Raw genomic sequence first — 25,819 nt, forward strand, 5'->3', positions numbered from 1 at the left:
ATCTTCAATCTGCTGCCCACTAGAAAACATCTGTTAAGATTAAGAACATTTTGAAAAACAACGTTGCATAAAAATGAAACATAGTTTTATTCTAGTTAAAACAGTTTGTTGTTGTTGCCCTATTTCAATGTCTTCCACAGTAGTGTATAAGTAAGTAAAGAGAGAGAAAACATCTACAGAGATGGCATCATTAAAAAAAAGCTATTGCAAATCAGCTTCATTCAATTAATAATCATATGGTACCCAGAAAGCATTCATCCCATTTTAACATCCTCCATTCAAAGCATATGTTGTTCTGTTTCAACATTACAAGTTAAAAACTAATAGAAATTCAAGTTGAATTCCTGAAAATGACTCTTCATCAAGGCAGCATCTTCGCTGACATCCTCCCTTTTCCCAGGGTGGCGCTGAAACAGATAGCTAATGCGGCCAGTCACACTTCCACGGCTGTGACTTGGGGGCTTTAAGGCATTTTCCTAACTTTTCACATCCTGGAGGTGCTCAGTTCCGTGAAAGAAACCACAGAAAACATTCTTACACATTCATGCACCTGAGCTGAACATGATTAAAATGATGTTCTCCAAGGAAACCACATGGGGGAGCTGCTGCTACACTCGCGATACACAGATCTCAGAATCATGGACAAACTGCTTCAGCAATGAGCATACAAAGAAAGCAATTTTAATTTTTAGCTGTTTTGTAAAAACCAAAACCAATGTGACAGACACTCCCTATTTTCTTCCAAAAGCAGCTTAAAACCCACAGGAACAGTTGCTGAGACAAAAGGTCCAAGAATCACACTGCTGTGTTTTTCCACAAATAACAATAAGATAGTCTATTATTTTACGAACAAAGGGAAGAAAAATAACTCTGGTAAACAGATCTGAAATTGTGCCCACATAGTTTACTGAAAGCATTCAGCATTATAAAAAGATAAAGGAAATTAGAAAAGGAGTCACTACAGCAAGATCTTAATCAATTTCTTTTCTAAAATAATTTTCTTTGAGAAAGAACACACAAGTCAGAGATGTTAACACTGAAAACAAAAGCCACAGAACAATACTATGAAACAAAATGTATTATATCAAACAAGTTAAAGGAGGCTACATGGGGAATGGACATTCTGTGTAGTATTGATCTTACCATGACAGCCATGTCACACATATTGAGCTGGGGCACACCTGGTACCAGACCCTTCTTATGCTTCTCCACCACTGCTGTGATCCGACTCAGTGCATCCTGGTACTCCTTAGTCACAGCACTGCAGAGAAACACACAGACGTAAGTAGTCGTGCAAAACACTCACCACACATACAAACATAACATTCAGTCAATATTGGCATGTGGTCACACCATCCAGAATTACAACAGCGCAGTAAAGGCATACGGCTACATCTTGTATTCACACAGATTCACCTAAAATGTCTGAACAGGCATGAGGCTCTCCAATCAGAGCTTGGTCAAGGACAAACACTCAGGTTTTCACCTTCTCCCAAACACACAACACACCAATAGCGTGGTTATACAATTTAACATAGAGAATAGATGTCAGTCACAGCACATACACAGGAGGTCACTGCTCACACAAATGCACATTCACACACAAACACAGTAGGCCTACAATATAGACCAGTGTATAACAATGTATGATCAGTAAAACATTTTTCATAAATCAGTTTCATAAATCTGCAGCTTAGTCTGTGCTCTGCAGCCTAAAATGACTATTATCATTGTATGACACCTGCCTGCCTTTAAACAACTGATGTAATCCATAGCGAATGTACACACTAATGACTGAAACAGTTTAAAGCCGACAAGCTTAACTCATACGAGAGCCTTTTGAAAGCATGCGCGCACGCACACGCACGCACGCGCACACACACACCCTTTGGGGAGCCCTCTCAGCAGGATTGGCCATGTTCCCCATCCCCTGTCTCTCAATTATTCTTGTTGGACACGGCGGAGCACCTCTGTGCATTATTATATTCAGTGTGTAAAACGCAGAGGCCCTGAAGTGTTTCAAAGGAACACTGCTCTGTCTGCTCTCAATAGGACCTGTAGGGTTAATGGGCTCTCTGTGTTTGGGGGGAGTGGGCGGTTGGTGGCGCGACACGTGGATAGACAAATATCACCAGTGCAATTACACCCATAATACAGTCGCAAGCAGCACCTGTGCCAGCTCCATCCCCCCGCCCCTCCCCAAAGCCAGCTCTCTGATTGGCCCCTGGGGAGGGTGTGCGTGAGGTGAAGTGTCAATTAGTGTAATAACCCCAGGCCCTGTCCGGCTCACACCGCCTATCCCCTCCTTCTCCACCTCCCCTCCACCTCCCTTCCTCCACCTCCCCTCCACCTCCCTTCCTTCCCCCTCCACCTCCTCTCAACCTCCCAGAGGGCAGTGGGGCTTCTGACACACAATAGCACCTGCTCCCCTATTCCTCAGCCATGTGCTACTCCTATATTCACACCCTCTGCTCTCCCACCTTCACTACTCTACTGCCCCAGTGTTCCCCACCACAACTCATCCTTTAGGTCCTTAACAAGGCCATGGCGGTCTAAACTTACCATCTGCTCTCTGCCTTGGCTTGGTGGTTATTTCTTATGGTTGCGTGGTGCCGCAATACTGTGCAATGACCCAGAATCACAACATACCACGGCCTTGATCATATCTTTAATGAGTAAAGGTTTCTATAGAAACAAGTGTTTCATTTCAGATTAAATTTGACTATGTATGTATTTGAAATCACAAACTCAGCTTCCTGGACCAAAGACAATATCTTGATCAAAATGATGGAGATTTCATTACCATCCTATCTGTTCTCTGCTCTGTATTGATCACTGTGATTCGTTTTCAGATAACTTCTGAAGCTGCTTTATCTCACTAAATATTAGAACCATACATCAGAGCGGGACCAAACACAGTGTGCAACACAGGCGGCTGGTGGCACCTTATTTGGGGAGGAAAGGCTAATAGTAATGGCTGGAACGGAATCATGTAATGGTATCAAACTCATCAAACACGTGGTGATTTCCAATTGTTTGACAACATTCCATTAACTCCATTCCAGCCATTATTATGAGCCGTCCTCTCAGCAGCTTCGTGTGGTGTGCAAAGTGTACACTCAGCCCTTTTTGTGTCAACAGACTATTCTTTGTCTATGCATTGAGCACCCTAACCCTAAAAATATATAAATAAAAACATATGTATTTCTCTCCTCCCTCTCCACAAATAAACAAAGAAAACTCCAGTCAGCACAGCCTCATTATCATTACTAGAACCCTTAGCCCACTGGTGTTAAAGCAAAAACTGGAATAATAATAACGCTGCATGCAAATTAACTCTTTTGATTTATAATGCATGACACCCAGGGGGAAGGCGGCATTGCTCAGGTGTGTCACTACACTCTGATTAGTGATTCATAACCCCACTGGTAGAGTGAACACACACACACACGCGTGCGCACACGCACGCACACAGCAGCAGGCATCAAGCAGAGGGATTGAAGAGACAATCAAATACCTCTGCCCTTTTTCCTCCTCCTGTGGAAATTGAGCGAATCGGTGAAGACTATTGATTGGGGGCTGAAGTGCTAGTCGGCAGCAGATGAGGCCAGAGTGTGCAGGGCTGCCTGCTACATTAGCCCGAGGCTGGCTGGGACTTAAGTGCTCAGCACAGGGTGACAAGGGCCCAGGGGAAGTGATCCGGAGCAGCAGGAGGCAGGGCTAAGTCTCAGTCCCACTGGGACACAGGCAGGGAGAACTGGGCTGTCCTACTATACACTGGACCCAGTCAGCCACACCTTTCCACTGATCTACTAACCACAGGAGGAGTCATCTCCCACACCAATAGAAGAGGACCAATAAGAACAATTTCATGTGCTCATGTTCAGTCTGAAAACGCTTAACCGTAAATTCACTGACAATCTGAATAAATGTTTTGTCTAAATCTCACAGCGGTAGAATGCTGATCTCTGTGTGCTTGCGATTGTCTTGTTATTGTATATCAATGAGATAAAGACAAAATATGAAATATCCTAACTCAGATATGAATGGAAAAGCATATTCTATATCCCCCTGGATTCATGCAGCAGGTCTCTAGTGAGTGTGTCCATGTATCCTAAGAGGCTGGGACAGTGGAGCGACTGCCTGGGCAGCGTGTGTTACTGCTGTAGTATCAGCCTGCCACACAACTGAAGGTATGCGTGCAGACAGGCCCTACATCATCTTAAGTGGCTCTTTAGGTGCAGACAGAGATTAATGACGGCCATCCGGTCCAGCTGGGTGCCCAAGGAGCACATGGCCAGCAGCCTGCCTGACACACAGACAGGAGAGAAGGAAACAGAGAGAGGGAGGAGATGGGAGGGATGGCAGTGGGGGTGGATGGTGGCTGGGTGTCATCACTGGGGCTGGAGAGATGGGGCTGGAATATTGTGACCTCACGGTCCACCCCAATGAACCCCACCCACTTGGAGTGGGGAGAGGGGACACAGGGTCCTCTCTCCAGGTGCCAAACCAGCTCCTCCTCTCCATAAGTCTGGGACACGGCCAAATTAACTCTCCAACACAACACTACTATAGATTTTTCTGTTTTTAATTATGCGGCTTGAATGGAAGAGAGCAGAGATGAGATGGGCTGATCAAAAACAACATGAATGTTTAATTATTCCATCTCCCTTCAAGTGAGAAAAGGAGTAAGGGGAGATTAAGAGAGGAGAGAGTGATAAAGTGAGAGAGGAAGAAAGAGAGACGTATAGAGAGATGGTGAGGGAGGGAGCCAGAGGGTGGGAAACAGCCTGGGGGACAGGAGCTAATCCGACTGAAGAAAACATTAAGGAGAATGAAGACGGATCAGAGAGAAAGCTAGATAATAGGAAATTGTATTCCCCCATCAAATCATTATGGAAACTATATGAATGTGTGTCATGCTTTTGTTCATCTCTGAGTGTCTTTGCCAATAAAAAAGTAAAGAAAAAAATGAATAAAAAAAAAATATATATATATATATATATACGAAACAAGTATTTGATACACTGCCGATTTTGCAGATTTTCCTACTTACAAAGCATGTAGAGGTCTGTAATTTTTATCATAGGTACACTTCAACTGTGAGAGACGGAATCTAAAACAAAAATCCAGAAAATCACATTGTATGATTTTTAAGTCATTAATTTGCATTTTATTGCATGACATTAGTATTTGATACATCAGAAAAGCAGAACTTAATATTTGGTACAGAAACCTTTGTTTGCAATTACAGAGATCATACGTTTCCAGAGATCATACTCCAGGACCTTGAGATGCTTCTTACGGAGCCACTCCTTAGTTGCCCTGGCTGTGTGTTTCGGGTCGTTGTCATGCTGGAAGACCCAGCCAAGACCCATCTTCAATGACCCATCTTCAACAACAAGGTTGTTGTTGGCCAAGATCTCGCGATACATGGCCCCATCCACCCTCCCCTCAATACGGTGCAGTCGTCCTGTCCCCTTTGCAGAAAAGCATCCCCAAAGAATGATGTTTCCACCTCCATGCTTCATGGTTGGGATGGTGTTCTTGGGGTTGTACTCATCCTTCTTCTTCCTCCAAACACAGCGAGTGGAGTTTAGACCAAAAAGCTCTATTTTTGTCTCATCAGACCACATGACCTCCTCCTCTGGATCATCCAGATGGTCATTGGCAAACTTCAGACGGGCCTGGACATGCGCTGGCTTGAGCAGGGGGACCTTGCGTGTGCTGCAGGATTTTAATCCATGACGGCGTAGTGTGTTACTAATGGTTTTCTTTGAGACTGTGGTCCCAGCTCTCTTCAGGTCATTGACTAGGTCCTGCCGTGTAGTTCTGGGCAGATCCCTCACCATCCTCATTATCATTTTTTTTTTTTTTGAATTTGACCCCTTTTTCTCCCCAATTTCGTGGTATCCAATTGTTGTAGTAGCTACTATCTTGTCTCATCGCTACAACTCCCGTACGGGCTCGGGAGAGACGAAGGTTGAAAGTCATGCGTCCTCCGATACACAACCCAACCAGCCGCACTGCTTCTTAACACCCGGAAGCCAGCCGCACCAATGTGTCGGAGGCTACACCGTGCACCTGGCAACCTTGGTTAGCGCGCACTGTGCCCGGCACAGGAGTCGCTGGTGCGCGATGAGACAAGGACATCCCTACCGACCAAGCCCTCCCTAACCCGGACGACGCTAGGCCAATTGTGCGTCGCCCCACAGACCTCCCGGTCGCGGCCGGTTACGACAGAGCCTGGGCGCGAACCCAGGGACTCTGATGGCACAGCCCTTAACCACTGCGCCACCCGGGAGGCCCGTCCTCATGATCATTGATGCCCCACAAGGTGAGATCTTGCATGGAGCCCCAGACCGAGGGTGATTGACTGTCATCTTGAACTTCTTCCATTTTCTAATAATTGCGCCAACAGTTGTTGCCTTCTCACCAAGCTGCTTGCCTATTGTCCTGTAGCCCATCCCAGCCTTGTGCAGATCTACAATTGTATCCCTGATGTCCTTACACAGCTCTTTGGTCTTGGCCATTGTGGAGAGGTTGGAGTCTGTTTGATTGTGTGTGTGGATAGGTGTCTTTTATACAGATAACGAGTTCAAACAGGTGCAGTTAATACAGGTAATGAGTGGAGAACAGGAGGGATTCTTAAAGAAAAACTAACAGGTCTGTGAGAGCCGGAATTCTTACTGGTTGGTAGGTGATCAAATACTTATGTCATGCAATAAAATGCAAATGAAATTCTTAAAAATCATACAATGTGATTTTCTGGATTTTTGTTTTAGATTCTGTCTCTCACAGTTAAAGTGTACCTATGATAAAAATTACAGATCTCTACAATGTTTGTAAGTATGAAAACCTGCAAAATCAGCAGTGTATCAAATACTTGTTCTCCCCACTGTATATATATGTATTTAACATTTATTTGACTAGGAAAGTCAGTTAAGAACAAATTCTTATTTACAATGATGGTCTACTGGGGAACAGTGGGTTAATTGCCTTGTTCAGGGTTTTTACAGATTTTTACCTTGTCAGCTAGGGGATACGATCAAGCAACCTTTCGGTTACTGGTCCAATGTTCTAACCACTAGGCTCCCTGCCGCCGAATAATGGTTCTTTTGTACAATTAAGGCCTTTTTTGTCCACATTTTTATACCATCACAATTACATTTGTATAGAGAAAAATGAAAAGGTCTTCTAAATAAAACACCCAACTGTTTTTTACACCACTAAAGGGGTCATGTTCGAAGGCACACAAAAGTCCATGACACAGCCCTCCCTCTCGATTTATATGAGAACAATTTGTCTTGCAATTTTAACTTGTAGCAGTGGGTCTGAGGCAAGACAGCGAGATTTAAAGAGCTATTTGCAATCACAAAGAAAAGTGTTTAATCAGCCAGTCTGGGGCTGCAAAGATCAATCTTCAGTCCTCACCGCGCCTCTTTCCCAAAACTGGATCAGTATTGATCTCATAGATCCTGTCCACCAACATCCTACAACCCCCTCCTCCTCCTCCCTTGTCTTCTCTTATTTAACCAGAGGCTTGCAGTTTGTTGAGCTGTGTGGAGATTGGCTGACCAACCCCAAGCCCTGTCTATATTTCCCTTGCTTTTCACTTTACGTTCAGTACAATCTAACAGTACACCAGGGAATCTTTGTATGTTTTAGTGAGCATTTCTCCCAGGGGACCTGCCCCAGGTGGAAGATGAGTGGCTGCATTGTGTGCTCCTGTTGGGTGTGGGTGGTCACGCCTGCCATCTCTTGGCCTGGACAGAAGTTAATGCCCTGTTAGAGTAGACACACATACACACAATTGATCTTTAGCTTCTAACGCCCACTTCACAGAGGACAATGGAGACTGTTGTGGTAACAGATAACCTATTTCAACTGACCCTGAGAAAGTGCCCTTGAAAAGAAAATTCAATTAAAAAGACTGTCAATGATGTCCACCTACAGACCGAAACTCTCACTGCACACCTGAACCTGATGCCGTCTCTCTGTTTGAGGATATGGAGGAATCTGTCCAAGGGAGCGGAGTGTAGATGTGTACAGTACATGGTGTATAATGTGTGTGACTATATCTGTTTGGTACATAATATCATGTCTTCCTCATAACAAACCTGTCAACCTGTTCTCTCTGCCCTGGGGTTACGGTATGCCTGTGAGAGTATGCCTATGTGGCTACTCTATCTGCCAGTCAGAATGTGGGGGCATGGCCTTTACGATTGTCCTGTCGACCCCCAAAAGTGTGCAGGCTTGCTCCTCTATACCTTCCTCCCCTCCACCCCTCCTCTGGGGTAGCAGCCTGGCTCTGACAGAGGCTGATTGAGTCACAGCCCCCTCCAGACCCCCTGGGGATACCTCTCAGGTGCCCTTGTGAGCAACACGACTAATATTGAGAGAGCACTCATCTGTAAGGCACTCTACCTACCCCCCTCTGGGACCACAAGCAGTCACGCTCAAAGGAGCACAGGCACGAGCGCACACACCTCACCTCAGTACACTGCATAGCCCACTATGATCCAGACTTGCCCACATAGTGTCCTGAAGCAGTCTCTGTGCTTTGGACTTTGAAATGTAAAAGAGCCTAAATCCCTTTGGACTGTGAGAAAGCCCTTTTAATCTCTATCAAAGAAAAAGACACAGCAGAACTCCATATCTCTCATGGTATTAAGATAGCAGATCGTACAGCAATGTTCTTTTAAAGATGGAGTAAAGTAACCAACATTATAAGAAGAATCAAGGGACATAACATGGAATGCAAAAGTAGAATTTTGGTTTCATATTTTCCTCAAAGAAAAATATTCTATAAAGAGTCATATTAAACGTATGCTACCCATCAAAGACAAGTCCGAGCAGATAACATCAGATACAGACCGTTCCCATTCCCAACGCAATATAATACCTCACACCATTACCACACCATCCAACAAGAGCTTCTAATGAAAACCACTTAACCCTGTGAAATGTCTAATTTTGCACATCACTGAATCTCCTGGAGTTCCCCAGAAAAATCACAGTAGAGCTCATGGCTATTAAGCCATGATTGAATTTCAAGTTCAGAAAAGACACACCATCCTTGTTTTATCTTAAATTTAACATAAACAGTAAATACACCACATTACTTACAACTGGTAAGAAAATAGTAAGCTTGAATGATGGATCAACGTTTCAGCACAATATTCAGACCCGTTTAAAACCGCTTGAAATAAAGAGTGGTTTTTCTGTGTGATGGATGCTCTCGGGTGAGATGTGAGGGTCAAGCGTCATTGTAAAGCTCTGAATGCCTACAGCCCATTCTGGTGAAGAACCGACACATTAACTCTCAGAGTCACAGCTTTGGAGACCCAGAGCCTCCCCTTCAAACCATCCTTTGCTCGCAGACACACACATTTACAAACACGCTCACGCACACACCAATCGATAGGCAACACACAGGCAATCAGACGCCATTATTTGTGAAGTTCCACTCCAGTTCACATGAGCTGATAAAGGAGGCTGCTATTGATTCAGCGGCCCTCTAGGAGAGAGCAATTTAAGCAACCGATGGGGCATAATGCAAACTTGCACGTTTGAAACAGAGGTTTCTGAGGGAGAGGAGCAGGACACATTTTAAAGGGGGCCAAGAGGAGGAGAGAACACATTCTCACTCCTCAGGGCATAGGAGGAGTGGGATACTCAGCAGGAGGGGAGAATGCTCCACCAGCGACAGCCAGTGCTGATGAATGATAGTACTTTGGTGAAGTGGGGTGTCCTCATTAATATTCATTAGCCACTGATGCACACAACAGCCACTTGATGAGCTGTTTTCAAGATAACACTGACTACCAAATGTGTGTTTTTGGAGAGCACTGTGGATGGCTGGTTGAGGGTGTGGGGGAGAGAGAGAGACAATGAGAGATAAACTGCAGTCAGAGAGACAGCGAGAGAGACAATGAGAGATAAACTACAGTCAGAGAGACAGCAAGAGAGCGAAATACACACTACAGTCACTGAGAGTGACTCGCTTGGTTAAACTCCTCCCACGAGTTGCTCCACGTCCAATAGTGGGCCTTGTAAGGCCCAACCCTCTCATTGCCGTGGTAATAGAAGATGGGCCTGTTGGGTGTGAAATGGGATTGGTGACTGCTGGATTCCTGTGATAAGCAGCAGCCCGCCCCTCAGCTCCAGCCCCCCCCGCCTCCTCGCGCCCCACCACCACACTGCCATGGCTCATCCCATTATGTGCTTGGAGGAACACCTTATCCACCAGGGTGGTCCCTCTCCCTGGGCCCCAGCCAGCAGCCTCCCTACAGGGGGCACCGCTAACACCTCTCCCAGATGCGAGTTCTAACCTGTTGATGAGTGTGTTGTTATGGAGGACAGGGCTGAGGTCCAGTCCATCTATGAGACTGTCGTCTGGAACGCTGAAGCCAGCCACAGACAGACTGGTGCTGAACAGATCCACCACAGTCCCCAGCTGCTGGCTCACCTGGAGATGGGAGAAAGAGTCCTGGTATTGAACCGTAACACACTGGAATTCAAACCCAGATAGAATCTCATTGTCTAAGGGTGCTGACATGAAAGTTTAACAGCGATTGTTGTAGGGAGTTAGATAGCTTGCATGGGCATCCATATGCGCCAGAACAATGCACAAACGGATCAATTTAATTACAAATCTTAAAAACTTTGTTCCCAAATTACAACACTTTATTTGCTTTAATCAATGAACATCCTGTCAAAATGCATGAGCGTCTCCTCCAAAGCCGCAGTGAGTGTCCATGTTAGGATCCTGAACAGCACAGCGCGGCAGCCTTGTGAAGCGCCGTGATCAGAGCAGGGCTAGGGAGCAGAGAGAACCTCTCCTTAGAGCACAGTGATTCACACTACTGGGAGGCTGTGATACACCAGCAGCCTGATCCAAGGGATCCCTCTCCATGCATGAAACCCAACACGACAGCACAATGGCAAACAGCGTGCACGCGCCCCCTATGAAAGTCCACCATTACAGCGGATGGGATGGAGTGAGGGTGGGGTGGGGGGGTCCTGATGATGCATTTCTTCAGTCTCCTCTATAATCTGCGCTTGCAGGTTTATTATAAACCTCACAAACGCCTCTGTAAATTAGGAGAAAAAGGGGAATGAGGAAAAAGAGGGAAGATGAGGCCCGGGCTAGCGCTAGCTGTTTTATCTCCCTTCCCCAGTCCCTGTGAAGAGCTTTATTTTATTTATAAACTTTGAACTATTTTCAGATAAAATGCAATTTTTTTTCACTGTCATCCTTGATCTTCCATTCCATTCTCTCCTGAGCAGCCCTTTGAGGGAGACGGCATGCTCACAATCAGATAGTGCTATCAGCCCAGAGCAGCTGCGCTGCCATGTGCCTCCATGCTCCTATCAGCTGCCTGCACACACACCACCAAAATGAATTCCTTTTTCTCCCGCAGCCACTGCACCAGCCAGAAAGGGCCCTGCAACACATTCCATTATCTGCACTCTGACTCTTAACACACACACGGCATAGAAAAAGGACAATTAATGAAGTTGACTACCAGGTAACCCTAAATTCTCCACCAAAAAATGCAAACCATTTAAATCTAAATATTTGAAAGAGACCATTTCACTATCTCCCATTTATTTCCATTTATACTTTTCCCTCCATTCGGTACATTTCTTTCTGTATTTTCTCTTTTTGTCAGCCTTTTGTCTATGTGGTTCTTGGTTAAACCCTGATGGTAGTTATCTGACGTGGCAGACTTGCTATCCCTGTCTAATGCACTCAGGCTCCGTGTCGCCCAGCTGATAAACACAACAAAGGGGATTGTGACAGTGGCAGCAGCGTTTTGGGGGAAAGCCCCCCCTTTCCCCCACCATCCCAGCCAGCAAGTCTCATCCCACCGCAGCCCCTCAGTCACCGGGGGAATTTGAACCTGTGCCCGGCTCCCGCCGTCAACCTCTTCTCTCTCATGCCAACACATCTCCCAAAACTCTCTCTGTCACTCAATACTAACAAGTAACACTTTCATTAGAGCTACAGTTGAAGTCGGAGGTTTACATACACTTAGGTGGGAGTCATTAAAACTTGTTTTTCAACCACTCCACAAATTTCTTGTTAACAAACTATAGTTTTGGCAAGTTGGTTAGGACATCTACTTTGTGCATGACACAAGTAATTTTTCCAACAATTGTTTACAGACTGATTATTTCACTTATAATTCACTGTATCACAATTCCAGTGGGTCAGAAGTTTATATACACTAAGTTGACTGCGCCTTTAAACAGCTTGGAAGATTCCAGAGAATTATGTCATGGCTTTAGAAGCTTCTGATAGGCTAATTGACATATTTTGAGTCAATTGGAGGTGTACCTGTGGATGTATTTCAAGGCCTACCTTCAAACCCAGTGCCTCTTTGCTTGACATCATGGGAAAATCAAAAGAAATCAGCCAAAATCCAGATTTTTTTTGTTGTAGCCCTCCACAAGTCTGGTTCATCCTTGGGAGCAATTTCCAAATGCCTGAAGGTACCACATTCATCTGTACAAACAATAGTACTCAAGTATAAACACTATGGGACCAGGCAGTCTTTATACCGCTCAGGAAGGAGATGCGTTCTGTCTCCTAGAGATGAACATACTTTGGTGCAAAAAATACAAATCAATCCCAAAACAGCAGCAAAGGACCTTGTCAAGATGCTGGAGAAAACAGGTACAAAAGTATCTACACTGCTCAAAAAAATAAAGGGAACACTTAAACAACACAATGTAACTCCAAGTCAATCACACTTCTGTGAAATCAAACTATTCACTTAGGAAGCAACACTGATTGGCAATAAATTTCACATGCTGTTGTGCAAATGGTATAGACAACAGGTGGAAATGATAGGCAATTAGCAAGACACCCCCAATAAAGGAGTGGTTCTACAGGAGGTAACCACAGACCACTTCTCAGTTCCTATGCTTCCTGGCTGATGTTTTGGTCACTTTTGAATGCTGGCGGTGCTTTCACTCTAGTGGTAGCATGACACGGAGTCTACAACCCACACAAGTGGTTCAGGTAGTGCAGCTCATCCAGGATGGAACATCAATGCGAGCTGTGGCAAGAAGGTTTGCTGTGTCTGTCAGCGTAGTGTCCAGAGCATGGAGGCGCTACCAGGAGACAGGCCAGTACATCAGGAGATGTGGAGGAGGCCGTAGGAGGGCAACAACCCAGCAGCAGGATCGCTACCTCCGCCTTTGTGCAAGGAGGAGCAGCACTGCCAGAGCCCTGCAAAATGACCTCCAGCAGGCCACAAATGTACATATGTCTGCTCAAACGGTCAGAAACAGACTCCATGAGGGTGGTATGAGGGCCCGAAGTCCACAGGTGGGGGTTGTGCTTACAGACCAACACCGTGCAGGACGTTTGGCATTTGCCAGAGAAAACCAAGATTGGCAATTCGCCACTGGCACCCTGTGCTCTTCACAGATGAAAGCAGGTTCAAACTGAGCACATGTGACAGACGTGATAGAGTCTGGAGACGCCGTGGAGAACGTTCTGCAGCCTGCAACATCCTCCAGCATGACCGGTTTGGCGGTGGGTCAGTCATGGTGTGGGGTGGCATTTCTTTGGGGGGCACAGCCCTCCATGTGCTCGCCAGAGGTAGCCTGATTGCCATTAGGTACCGAGATGAGATCCTCAGACCCCTTGTGAGACCATATGCTTGTGCGGTTGGCCCTGGGTTCCTCCTAATGCAAGACAATGCTAGACCTCATGTGGCTGGAGTGTGTCAGCAGTTCCTGCAAGAGGAAGGCATTGATGCTATGGACTGGCCCGCCCGTTCCCCAGACAATCCAATTGAGCACATCTGAGACATCATTTCTCGCTCCATCCACCAACGCCACGTTGCACCACAGACTGTCCAGCAGTTGGCGGATGCTTTAGTCCAGGTCTGGGAGGAGATCCCTCAGGAGACCATCCGCCACCTCATCAGGAGCATGCCCAGGCATTGTAGGGAGGTCATACAGGCACGTGGAGGCCACGCACACTACTGAGCCTCATTTTGACTTGTTTTAAGGACATTACATCAAAGTTGGATCAGCCTGTAGTGTGGTTTTCCACTTTAATTTTGAGTGTGACTCCAAATCCAGACCTCCATGGGTTGATAAATTTGATTTCCATTGATAATTTGTGTGTGATTTTGTTGTCAGCACATTCGATTCACATGTAAAGAAAAAAGTATTTAATAAGAATATTTCATTCATTCAGATCTAGGATGTGTTATTTTAGTGTTCCCTTTATTTTTTTGAGCAGTGTATATCCACAGTAAAACGAGTCCTATGACGACATAACCAGAAAGGCCGCTCAGCAAGGAAGATGCCAATACTCCAAAACCGCCATTTAAAAGCCAGACTATGGTTTGCAACTGCACATGGGGACAAAGATCGTACTTTTTGGAGAAATGTCCTCTGGTCTGATGAAACAAAAATAGAACTGTTTGGCCATAATGAACATCGTTATGTTTGGAGGAAAAAGGGGGATGCTTGCAAGCCAAAGAATACCATCCCAACCGTGAAGCACAGAGGTGGCAGCATTATGTTGTGGGGGTGCCTTGCTGCAGGAGGGACTGGTGCACTTCACAAAATAGATGCATCATGAGGCAGGAAAATTATGTGGATATATTGAAGCAACATCTCAAGACATCAGTCAGGAAGTTAAAACTTGGTCGCAAATGGGTCTTCCAAATGGACAATGACCCCAAGCATACTTCCAAAGTTGTGGCAAAATGGCTTAATAAGGACAACAAAGTCAAGGAATTGGAGTGGCCATCACAAAGCCCTGACCTCAAACCCATAGAAAATATGTTGAAAAAGTGTGTGCGAGCAAGGAGGCCTACAAACCTGACTCAGTTACACCAGCTCTGTCAGGAGGAATGGGCCAAAATTCACCCAACTTATCGTGGGAAGCTTGTGGAAGGCTACCTGAAAAGATTTGACCCAAGTAAAACAATTTAAAGGCAATGCTACCCAATACTAATTGAGTGTATGTAAACATCTGACCCTCTGGGAATGTGATGAAATCAATACAAGCTGAAATAAATCATTCTCTCTACTATTATTCTGACATTTCACATTCTTAAAATAAAGTGGTGATCCTAACTGACCTAAAACAGAGAATTTTTTACCAGGATTAAATGTCAGGAATTGTGAAAAACTGAGTTTAAATGTGTTTGGCTAAGGTGTATGTAAACTTCTGACTTCAACTGTATGTACAGTACAGTCACGATGGCATGCTAGGTTTACCTACACACTGATTAACTTTTTTTTGTTACTTTAATCTATCAAATCACTGTGCAGTAAGACTGTGGCGATCACATAGATTGTAATGGAGTCTTCATCCTCTGTCGGCGATTCTTGTAATGAGTGTGAGAATGTTAGAAGATAACTTTACAGAGCCTAACCTGAAACTGGACCAACCAAACCTAGCTGTAGTTTTTAATCCGAAACGATTTAGAGTAGGCTTTGTTAATGTTTGCTGGCCTCTGTACCAGCAATCCTCCTAACAAAAGTGACGTGGCACGTGTGGCTGTTCATTATGCGCAGCGTTTATGTTCAGGGCTTATGAAACTGTTCAATGTGCAGATGAACAGAGAGATTTCAGTGCCGTACAAAGCAACAGAGAGGGAAATCATATTTTTGGCCCCCAACAGCAGGGAGATGAAACGAAACCCATACGACAAATCTGCTTTGTCATATTCTCACAGAGGAGCTAGTCCCATGTATTCCTGCCCGATCCACAGACTAAAAACACAGATGGCTTTCAGCATGGTTCCCCAACTGGTGGCCCCGCGGGCCAAATGTATTATTATAAATTATACATTTGTAAAAAGAATTTTAAAAAGACTGTAAAAACCACAACAAATCAGCTCCAAGTGATTTTAATTTTGGAAATCTGTTCCCAAGTATTCCCACGTATAATAGAGAGATGTATGAGATCGTATACAAATGTAAGCGAGGTTTGAAATTGTTATCTTTTAGTCAAATATTATATCTGTTTGGGCTTCTTGCGGTCAATTTGCCGTCTACAAATGATTTGCAATTATGTTCCGGCCAGCTGACCATCCACTCAAGACAAAAACATCCCGCGGCTAAATCTAGTTGATGATCCCTGTTCTTCAGCATAACAGTGGTGCCTCATTCAAAATACTCCATTCTCAGAAGTGTTTCATCGGCAGTAATTTCTCTAGTTAACCCACCAGCAGGTGCTACAGACAAACGTACACACAGAGGTTGAGCTGTCATGGCACTGCACCAGCACACCAAAGACCCTGCATACAAAACCCTCCCTAGCTCCCTGGCACTGCCATCTTTTCCAGAAGCAACCCTGTAGAGCACTGCACCGGGTGCACCCTTCCCTCTCTTCTCCCAACCACCCCTTTACTTCTCTTTTTTCCTGTCCTTTATCCTGTGCGCCTGGCATATTCAGATACAGAAGTCCTCATTACAGCTCAATCCAACCTCAGCAAACACACAAACAGATTAGCCGCTTAACACGCTCCCAATCCCCCTCTCCCTCGCCACTCTGCAGCGCTATCAGGCCACAGCACACCCCTCCGAAATGAGCCGGGGGCAGGGCTTACTTCAGCCTACAGACTACTTCCTCCGCTCGCTCCTCCAAAAATCCCTCTGCGCCACAGCCCCGTGTCACAGCTGCCCCTAATACAATTAAAAGTCATTTGCAAAACGCACAGGCTTAGCGGATCAGGGGGAAAGTCCTCCTCACAGGCTCACAGAGGAGGAAGACAGGAAAGGGGGGGGTTATGAAGATGAACCTTGCCACCTCAAAAGTATTTGAAAACAGTCTGCACACACACACACACACACACACACACACACACACACACACACACACACACACAAAATGCCAGCACCTGAGGAGAGTTGAGTTGTGATGATGTTGAGGACATTGATACACAATCGAAACAAAGAACTACAATGATATGAGAGAGACAATTACTGAAAGGACAAATTGTAATTACTTTCTAATGTGGTACCTGCTTGAAAACCCAGCTGCTTACAAACAGATAGCACTACAGTGACTCACAGCTGTGTGTAAATACCAGGAGATGTTCCCTAACTCCAGACAAGTAGAACACCAAGAACATATCTAGAACACCTGGAACCTGGAGATGTTCCGGACAGGTAGAACAGAGAGAAAGAAATCATTCTCACCGTGCCTGCTGGGATGTGTTTAGGCCACCAGGTGACGGCAGGTTCCCTCATGCCCCCTTCAAATGTAGTTTATTTCCCACAGAGAAACGGGCCGTTACTGCCACCTCGGGGGACAGGAACATCACTCACACGCTAAGCACCATGATAAAGAGATTACTAAAACAACTTACTTTATACACAACTGAAAGGAGCCCCAAACAAAGAAAATACCCACACATACTACTCATAGAGATTGAGTACATTACTCACATCTATCCATACAGGCATGTATACAAGAACTGTAAGAAAACAGCATGGAATTGCATTTGTTGGTATCAGGGGATGAGTTGAGACTAAATCATGGCGTGTAGCGCTTACTTTGCTTGGGGCCGGACATCACTGCGGCCCCGTTGTTTGAGGTGAAGAACACAAAGGTGTCTTTTTCGATGCCCAGAGCACGCAGCCAGGCCAGGATCTGTCCAACAACGTAGTCCAGCTCCATCACTGAATCACCGTACTGTACCTGCAGTACACACACAAGCCATTCAAACTACAGTATCTCAGGAACTTCAAATGCCCAATCCCAACTCACCATAGAGACAGACAACCAAGCTGCAATATCCTAGAAAACAGGGAGGTAAATTAGGTATTTACTATCAAACATTTGGTTTTTAGCAACAAGGGTTTTCATACAAAAAACATGGACTAAAAGCCTGTTGGAAAAAATAGAAAAGTGTTCCATCTCTTGCCACCTATCCCAAGCACCTGGCTAATACTTTTCATCTCTGATCCATTTCTCTGTCAACAAAAACCTAATTTGGCATTCTGAAGAAATGCCTGCTTAGTGAGGCCTGAGTATTCACAGAGACTGAGAGGAATACTAAGTGACCTGAGCCCAGATGAGCAACACATCCATTCACCCTCACCACAACGACAGAGGGGCAAAGGGGTGTGAAAAATCTACATTTAACAGACAAATATCCTCAGAGCAGGAAAGAGGTTTTTTCTTCTCTTCATTATTACAATATTTTTCTGATTTTCGATTTTGAATCTTCATGTTGATACCGTGAGTCTTTTTCCAAGTGGCATCGAATTCCGCTCACGTTTCCAGGTGTGAGATGGGCAATAGATCACCTAGTAGAATACGGAGTGCCTCATGCTAATGACTTTCCCCACGTTGTAACACTGCTGCAGGCACAGAAAATCCACTTCACACATTCACAAAGCCCCTACATCAATGGCCTAAGACACAGAGATCCAAGCAGAGTTTTAAAACAACAAGCCAGTTTGGTAAACATTGTTCAAAAACAGAAATACTGTACCGGGGTAGAAAATCATCAAGAGACATGTACTGATTATGGCCTTTAATAGCCAGATCAACAAAGCCAACAATGATACAGGTTAATAACCAAGATGGTGTCCAAACCCTCTGTTCTGGGAGAAATGCTCCGTGCTTTATCAGCAACACATCACATGTCTCTGTGTAAGACTTTGCAGTGTCAGTTTCTATATATGACATTATTATTGACATATTATAATTGTAGATTCAAGTGTTGTGATCCTTTTGGGTGGGAATGGTGACATTTGCTCAATCAGTTTTCCATCGCTCATTTGCATGTCACGTCATTGATATCATGTCACCGTGTGGGACTGTGGGTCAATTAACCTTGTCGGAGTGGGCGCCCTGATTCTAGTTTGTGAGCTAGGCAGGCTACTGCCTGGGAAGGTCTCCCACTCAGAAGTACGAGATGGGGAGGGGGCGGGGGTAGGTTGACCTCAGGTCTCCCCACTGGAAGTCCGAGGTAGGGGGAGTGGGGGAATCTATCAAATAGCGCACATCTAACCTTGAACAGTACTAATTAGTCAAATCAGTCACACCACGAAATGCTACCAAATAAACCACAATTCATTCATAACTGTGAATATATAGTTTCAGACATATTGTTGCATTTTTTTCTGGTTTGTGTGAAATCGTTAGGAATAATATTAAACCAGTCTGCACACCACCAAGGTGAATTGGTTTGGTCTTGACTCTTGGTTGACAGTGTTGGGAGATGCATTGACGCTCGAGTGCCAAATCAACAAGTTTGTTTCTATTTGTGGTTGTAACTTATTTTTTTATATTTATGAGTCTTATATATATTTTTATATTTACATAGTTGTACATGTTAAGATTATTTATTTGTGTTGTTCCAAATGTCTGGATAAAAATTACAGTTAATGCAGAATGGAGCACGGGGGGCAGCTAGAACAGCCACTGCTGTTGATAGTGATTGACGCTAGACTGGAGGTACAAAGACCGAGGACATTGATTGTTATTATTTTCTGTGACAGTGTGCGATTCTGTAGCAGTTGATGTTGTGACTTCCTACCTGCCTCTCAGGTGTTTACAGAACATTGGTGCTGTGAGATTAGAATATAAGGGCCTGCTTTGAAAAGGCCAGTTAGACATTTTCTCTGCTTCTGTGGTGGAGGTGTCTCCCTGTTGTAACTTGTAATTTAACTGGATTGGTTTTGATTGACTTCATCAATGACTGCTCTCCTTTTTGTTCACCTGGAAATTCCTATTACAATAAGTATTTGTAAGGAAGAACTGAGACGGACGTCTGCCACTCAATCACTTAATTCCAAGTAGATTTGTGTAAGGTTAGATTCTCCAATTTTCTTATCGATCCCAAACTCCCCATAGTATCTGGAAAACAAACGTGGTTCATTAGTTTCCATGTCAACTACATAAGTACAATAGTTATTAGTTATAAATAGGACTCATACACAACACTCACACCGTGGCTATTTAATAAACAATTTGTTTTATTCCAAAAACCCAGCAGCAGACATTGAGAAGCCCGTCCTCCCAGGCTGTGATTAGAGGGAAGTTTAGAGAAGCAGATTTGAGAAGTCTCTGAAGAGCAGGGGAACTGTTATGAGATAGTACTGAAGCGTGGAACGGTAGATGCAGCAGCGCCCGCCTTCTCTCTCATGCTCGGGCTGTTCCAGGTGTCCTCACACACCGCCAACGCAACCTGCCGTCTCCTGGGTGCGTGTGTGTGCGTCTGTCCAGGCTCAGGTACGCTATGCTGATTAAACCCACGGCTAAGCGCAAAAAGCGCCCGCCTGCTAGCGCCAATGACCCTGAATACACATATGGCTGTTTTGGGGAAAACAAATGGGCGGAAAATGGAATACACAAGCGCAGCTGGTACAGAGAAGAGGAGTAAAAAAAATATCCTCATTCAGAGGAGCAACCAGCCGAGCCAAACACTGAAAGAGTCCGGGAGAGAGGATTTTTATGTTTTCTGTTCTGTGTGAGTGAGGGAATGAGTGTTGGAGTGTGTGTGTATACCTTCCCACCATCTGAGAGTTGTTGTAGACCGGGACATTAGGCCTGTCACTGCTGTTGTAGGGACCGAAGTGGCAGTTTGGAGCACCACACCATTCATCAAAACCATGCTCCAGAGGTAGGTGATGAGCTATGTGACCAGGATGCCTTAGGCCAGGAAAAAAAGATGGGGGAAGGAGAAACACAGAATTAGAATTGTCACTATTGTTACCACTTCAGATGAGATAAAAATGAATGGTGCCCACCACTTGCCGATGATCTTGTTGACGTAACCCTTCTTCTTCAGTACCTGTGGTAATAGAATTTTATCCTTTGAGATCCCTCCTACTATCTCCTGGGGTGTGTAGGCTGCAAAGGTCAGGGGTTAGATTAATTTGTGGGGAAAAGCAGCAAGGAAAATATAACTCAAAAGAGAGACAGAGTGAGAGCTCACCATTCCTGGCATAGGCATTGGTGGTATAGAATGCATTTCTAACTGGTAATCGTCCTGTCAGAAGTGAAGCTCTGGCTAAGGAGTAATAGAATAAGAGACATCAACATCATGTTTAAATGATCAGCTGAATGCGTAGTTAATGTGGGAGAGGCTGTATGTGATTTTACATAAACTTCCACAGTATATAACTAGTCAGATCCGGGTTAAGCAAGCATTTTCTCAAGAAGCAGTGCAGCTTGGCGGGGTCGTGTTTCAGAGGACACACGGCTCTCGACCTTAGCCTCTCCCGAGTCCATACGGGAGTTGCAGCGATGGGACAAGACTGTAACTATCAATTGGATATCACGGAATCAGGGGGGAAAAAGGGGGTAGAAAATGACTAAATAATAATAAAGATATATATATATATTAAAAAAAGACTAATAAAAAAAATGTGTGCAAAGCTGTCATCAAGGCAAAGGGTAGCTATTTTGAAGAATCAAAAATCTCAGACATATTTTGATTCATTTAATACTATTTTGGTTACTACATGATTCTATATGTGTTATTTCATAGTTTTAATGTCTTCACTATTATTCTACAATGTAGAAAATAGTATAAATTAAGAAAAACCCTTAAATGAGTAGGTGTGTCAACTTTTAACTGGTACAGTATGTATGAACCGAGTTGAGCTTTGCATTTGGGTTTTGCGTCAGGCTATATTTTCAAATACAAATATATACACTGCTCAAAAAAATAAAGGGAACACTAAAATAACACATCCTAGATCTGAATGAATGAAATATTCGTATTAAATACTTTTTTCTTTACATAGTTGAATGTGCTGACAACAAAATCACACAAAAATTATCAATGGAAATCAAATGTATCAACCCATGGAGGTCTGGATTTGGAGTCACACTCAAAATTAGTGGAAAACCACACTACAGGCTGATCCAACTTTGATGTAATGTCCTTAAAACAAGTCAAAATGAGGCTCAGTAGTGTGTGTGGCCTCCACGTGCCTGTATGACCTCCCTACAACGCCTGGGCATGCTCCTGATGAGGTGGCGGATGGTCTCCTGGGGGGATCTCCTCCCAGACCTGGACTAAAGCTTCCGGACAGTCTGTGGTGCAAACCGGTCATGCTGGAGGATGTTGCAGGCAGCAGAACTTTCTTGCATTAGGAGGAACCCACCAACCGCGCATCTCCAGACTCTGTCACGTCTGTCATATGTGCTCAGTGTGAACCTGCTTTCATCTGTGAAGAGCACAGGGCGTCAGTGGCGAATTTGCCAATCTTGGTTTTCTCTGGTAAATGCCAAACGTCCTGCACAGTGTTGGGCTGTAAGCACAACCCCCACCTGTGGACGTCGGGCCCTCATACCACCTTCATGGAGTCTGTTTCTGACCTTTTGAGCAGACACATGCACATTTGTGGCCTGCTGGAGGTCATTTTGCAGGGCTCTGGCAGTGCTCCTCCTGCTCCTCCTTGCACAAAGGTGGAGGTAGCGGTCCTGCTGCTGGGTTGTTGCCCTCCTACGGCCTCCTCCACATCTCCTGATGTACTGGCCTGTCTCCTGGTAGCGCCTCCATGCTCTGGACACTACATTGACAGACACAGCAAACCTTCTTGCCACAGCTCGCATTGATGTGCCATCCTGGATGAGCTGCACTACCTGAGCCACTTGTGTGGGTTGTAGACTCCGTCTCATGCTACCACTAGAGGTAAAGCACTGCCAGCATTCAAAAGTGACAAAAACATCAGCCAGGAAGCATAGGAACTGAGAAGTGGTCTGTGGTCCCCACCTGCAGAACCACTCCTTTATTGGGGGTGTCTTGCTAATTGCCTATAATTTCCACCTGTTGTCTATTCCATTTGCACAACAGCATGTGAAATTTATTGTCAATCAGTGTTGCTTCCTAAGTGGACAGTTTGATTTCACAGAAGTGTTATTGACTTGGAGTTACATTGTGTTGTTTAAGTGTTCCCTTTATTTTTTTGAGCAGTGTATATATAATGGGAGCTCACCCTGGATATTGTGATTAAGCCACGTACCATTTCAGTATATGATTACATTTATAATTAACATTCAGTGGCTGAATCCTTTAATACCCTCTCCGTGGCGTTAATACAAATAGCCAGGTATGATGCACTTGGCTTCCTTCAGGCACTCACATCACACACACACACACACGAGATAAGCAATTGATTAGGTCTTATTTGCTTAAATATTAATTAGAAAAAAGAAAAGGGTCGATCTATTTTGCATAACACGTTCATTCAAATTCCCAAATTAGGTATCATTAGCATATTTCAATAGTGTATTATCCCTATTAGCATAATGAGTCTTCTCCCCTCTATCACCCAGGCACACACAGCTTAGGCTTCTGATGTATGCATCACATTGTTTCAAAAAGGCTTTTGAAGGATTCCTGGCTGCACCTACCACCAACCTCTCACCCAAATCCCACTTCATCACAGTGACGTTATCATCACTGCAACTATTCCTCTCCAATGACAATATTATTGAATTGTCATCATTGATTGTCGCACTGACAGTCAGGTTCTTATGCATGTGGTGCCAATTCCTATCCGGAATTGGCACCACATCAGCTTTCCAGACTATGAATTCAAGAGGATTGGGATTTTAATAAAGTATGACATGTATGTAGATGACACTGACATGGAGAGCAGAGGGGGTTAGCTGTGTAGAAGTTTGGGAACAGCATCCCCTGGGCAACCATGGAGTCAAGGTTTGGGGTCTCAGAGGGCTGGCCAAACACCCCCACATCTCCCCAGCCCATCTAAACATTAGTGGAACAAGCTGTCAAATGACAGTGGATCAGAGAAATGGTGGCCATTTCCTGACAGAGACAAAATACCAAGCACATGTTTGCATGCTGTGTAGTATTGTATGTCAATATGTGTCAAGTATACGTGGCATATAATCAGAGCAGACACAGCCTTTCCATTTGAGTAATCATGCCACAGGTTTTAGAAATCATTTTGAAAAAGTACCATGCCACAAAAGTAACACTCCTCAAACTAAACCTACATCAACATCTTACGTCATCCATAAGAATGATGACAATGCTCGGAGTCGACTTGTTTGAAGGATTATCTGCCCAGATACGACATATTAAACTACAAAACAATATCAAAGTTTGAATTGGACAGACATCTATTGCAGTGATCACATGATAACACATTCAGGAATCACATGACGATTTCTCATTGTTTGCTTTCACGGGCGTTTTTAGCGCAACACTTGCGCATATTCAAATGGCGAAGCGGACTTTACTGCCCGATGTAGTCAAGGTTGAAAACACATTTTTGTATCGATTAAAATATTTATAATAAGTCCCGTTATTTGACATAAACTGTTACACAAAATCAAAGTTAAGTTATCTTACTTGTGTTTATCTATCACAGTCACGTGATACGTCTTGGCAGGCACAGCAGACATAATTCCAAGATGGCGGTCTGTATTGCTGTCATCGCTAAAGAGGTAAAATGAAACAAGAACGCTATTTACATCGACATTTGAATTTCGTTTTTTGTATGTACTAGCCTATAAGGGGATACATAGTCAGTTTGTACACCTGAATGCATTCAACTGAAATGGGTCTTCCGCATTTAACCCAACCCCTCTACGAACCTGAGTGTTGACTGTGATGCTATAAGGCTAGGTAACGTTAGTAGCTAGCCAACTGGGCTAACTAGATACATTGAGTATGGTTTATCGTAGAGTTCATTTGAGACAAGCATGCAATAATAATACATCAAGTCAGACTTCAGGTGAAAGGTCCGGACGTAGATAGCTATTCTTATTCAATTAATATGCAGCTAGCTAGCAGATCACTGCTGTTCTTCAATCTTGGTCCAAACCACAGAAGGTTGAAGCTTGTTTCTAGCCAAACACACCCAATGTTAACAAACTAGCTCATTAAGCCCTCTGGTGTATTTGTATTGGGCTGGAACAAAAAGCTTGCGCACCCTCAACCTGTGGTCCAGTACCATAGACATTCTATCTGCAAGTATTTGGCCAGTTATATACATGATCTTTTGTGGTGAATTTAGGCTTTATGGAAGGTTGCACTAATTAATATCCTATTCTGTTAGAATTATCCTCTGTACATCCGAAGCGTACCCGTACAGAATGAACTGAAGTTCCACTACACGGTGCATACCTCTCTGGATGTGGTGGAGGAGAAGATTTCAGCAGTCGGCAAAGCTATGGCAGACCAGAGAGAGCTTTACCTTGGGTTGCTCTACCCAACTGAGGACTACAAAGTGTATCCTTCTCATATGATAATTGTATATTACACTCCTGTCTGCATATTTTTTCTCCTAATTGAAAATATTCTCCTTTACCGGCATACCAGATATGGCTATGTGACAAACTCCAAGGTGAAGTTTGTCATTGTCGTGGACTCATCAAACACATCTCTGCGGGACAATGAGATTAGAAGTGTAAGTCAACCCCTGACTCTGTATGGTTCTCTTATGTCATCTTAATGGCTTTCAGGGGAATCTGATTGCTTCAGTTTATGGTAATTTTGAAACTACTTGACACAGTTGTTTCCTTCAGATGTTCAGAAAGCTACACAACTCATTTACTGATGTGATGTGCAACCCATTCTACAATCCTGGGGACACCATTCAGTCCAAGTAAGTTATCCCTACCACAGTGTCAGTTATGCAATGGTGTATCTATCAAAATTGCTATTGTCTGATTGACCTTTTTGTCCTCCAGGGCCTTTGACAGCATGGTGTCTGCAATGATGGTGCAAGCTAGCTGATATTGTCCTCCTGAACATCTGTACATAATTTCCTGAAACCTTTGTGTTGCCTCATAATAAACTATGTCCATCAGAACCTCTCATTTACACCATTT

At 44.3% G+C, this 25,819-nt stretch overlaps 1 protein-coding gene and 1 pseudogene across 1 annotated transcript; one reads left to right on the forward strand and one right to left on the reverse strand.

The window, feature by feature from the left end:
* Positions 1 to 24,388, reverse strand: LOC112236975 (annotated as a pseudogene).
* LOC112236977 (trafficking protein particle complex subunit 2-like protein) lies at positions 24,337 to 25,800 on the forward strand. The gene is made up of 5 exons (XM_024405592.2): positions 24,337 to 24,430; positions 25,045 to 25,217; positions 25,308 to 25,395; positions 25,514 to 25,593; positions 25,679 to 25,800. The coding sequence occupies exons 1-5, from the start codon at positions 24,398 to 24,400 to the stop codon at positions 25,722 to 25,724; spliced, it is 420 nt and encodes a 139-aa protein (XP_024261360.1). The 5' UTR covers positions 24,337 to 24,397; the 3' UTR covers positions 25,725 to 25,800.
* Positions 25,801 to 25,819: the final 19 nt, after the last annotated feature.

Source organism: Oncorhynchus tshawytscha, linkage group LG12, assembly GCF_018296145.1.
Source record: "Oncorhynchus tshawytscha isolate Ot180627B linkage group LG12, Otsh_v2.0, whole genome shotgun sequence".
Taxonomy (NCBI): Eukaryota; Metazoa; Chordata; class Actinopteri; order Salmoniformes; family Salmonidae; genus Oncorhynchus; species Oncorhynchus tshawytscha.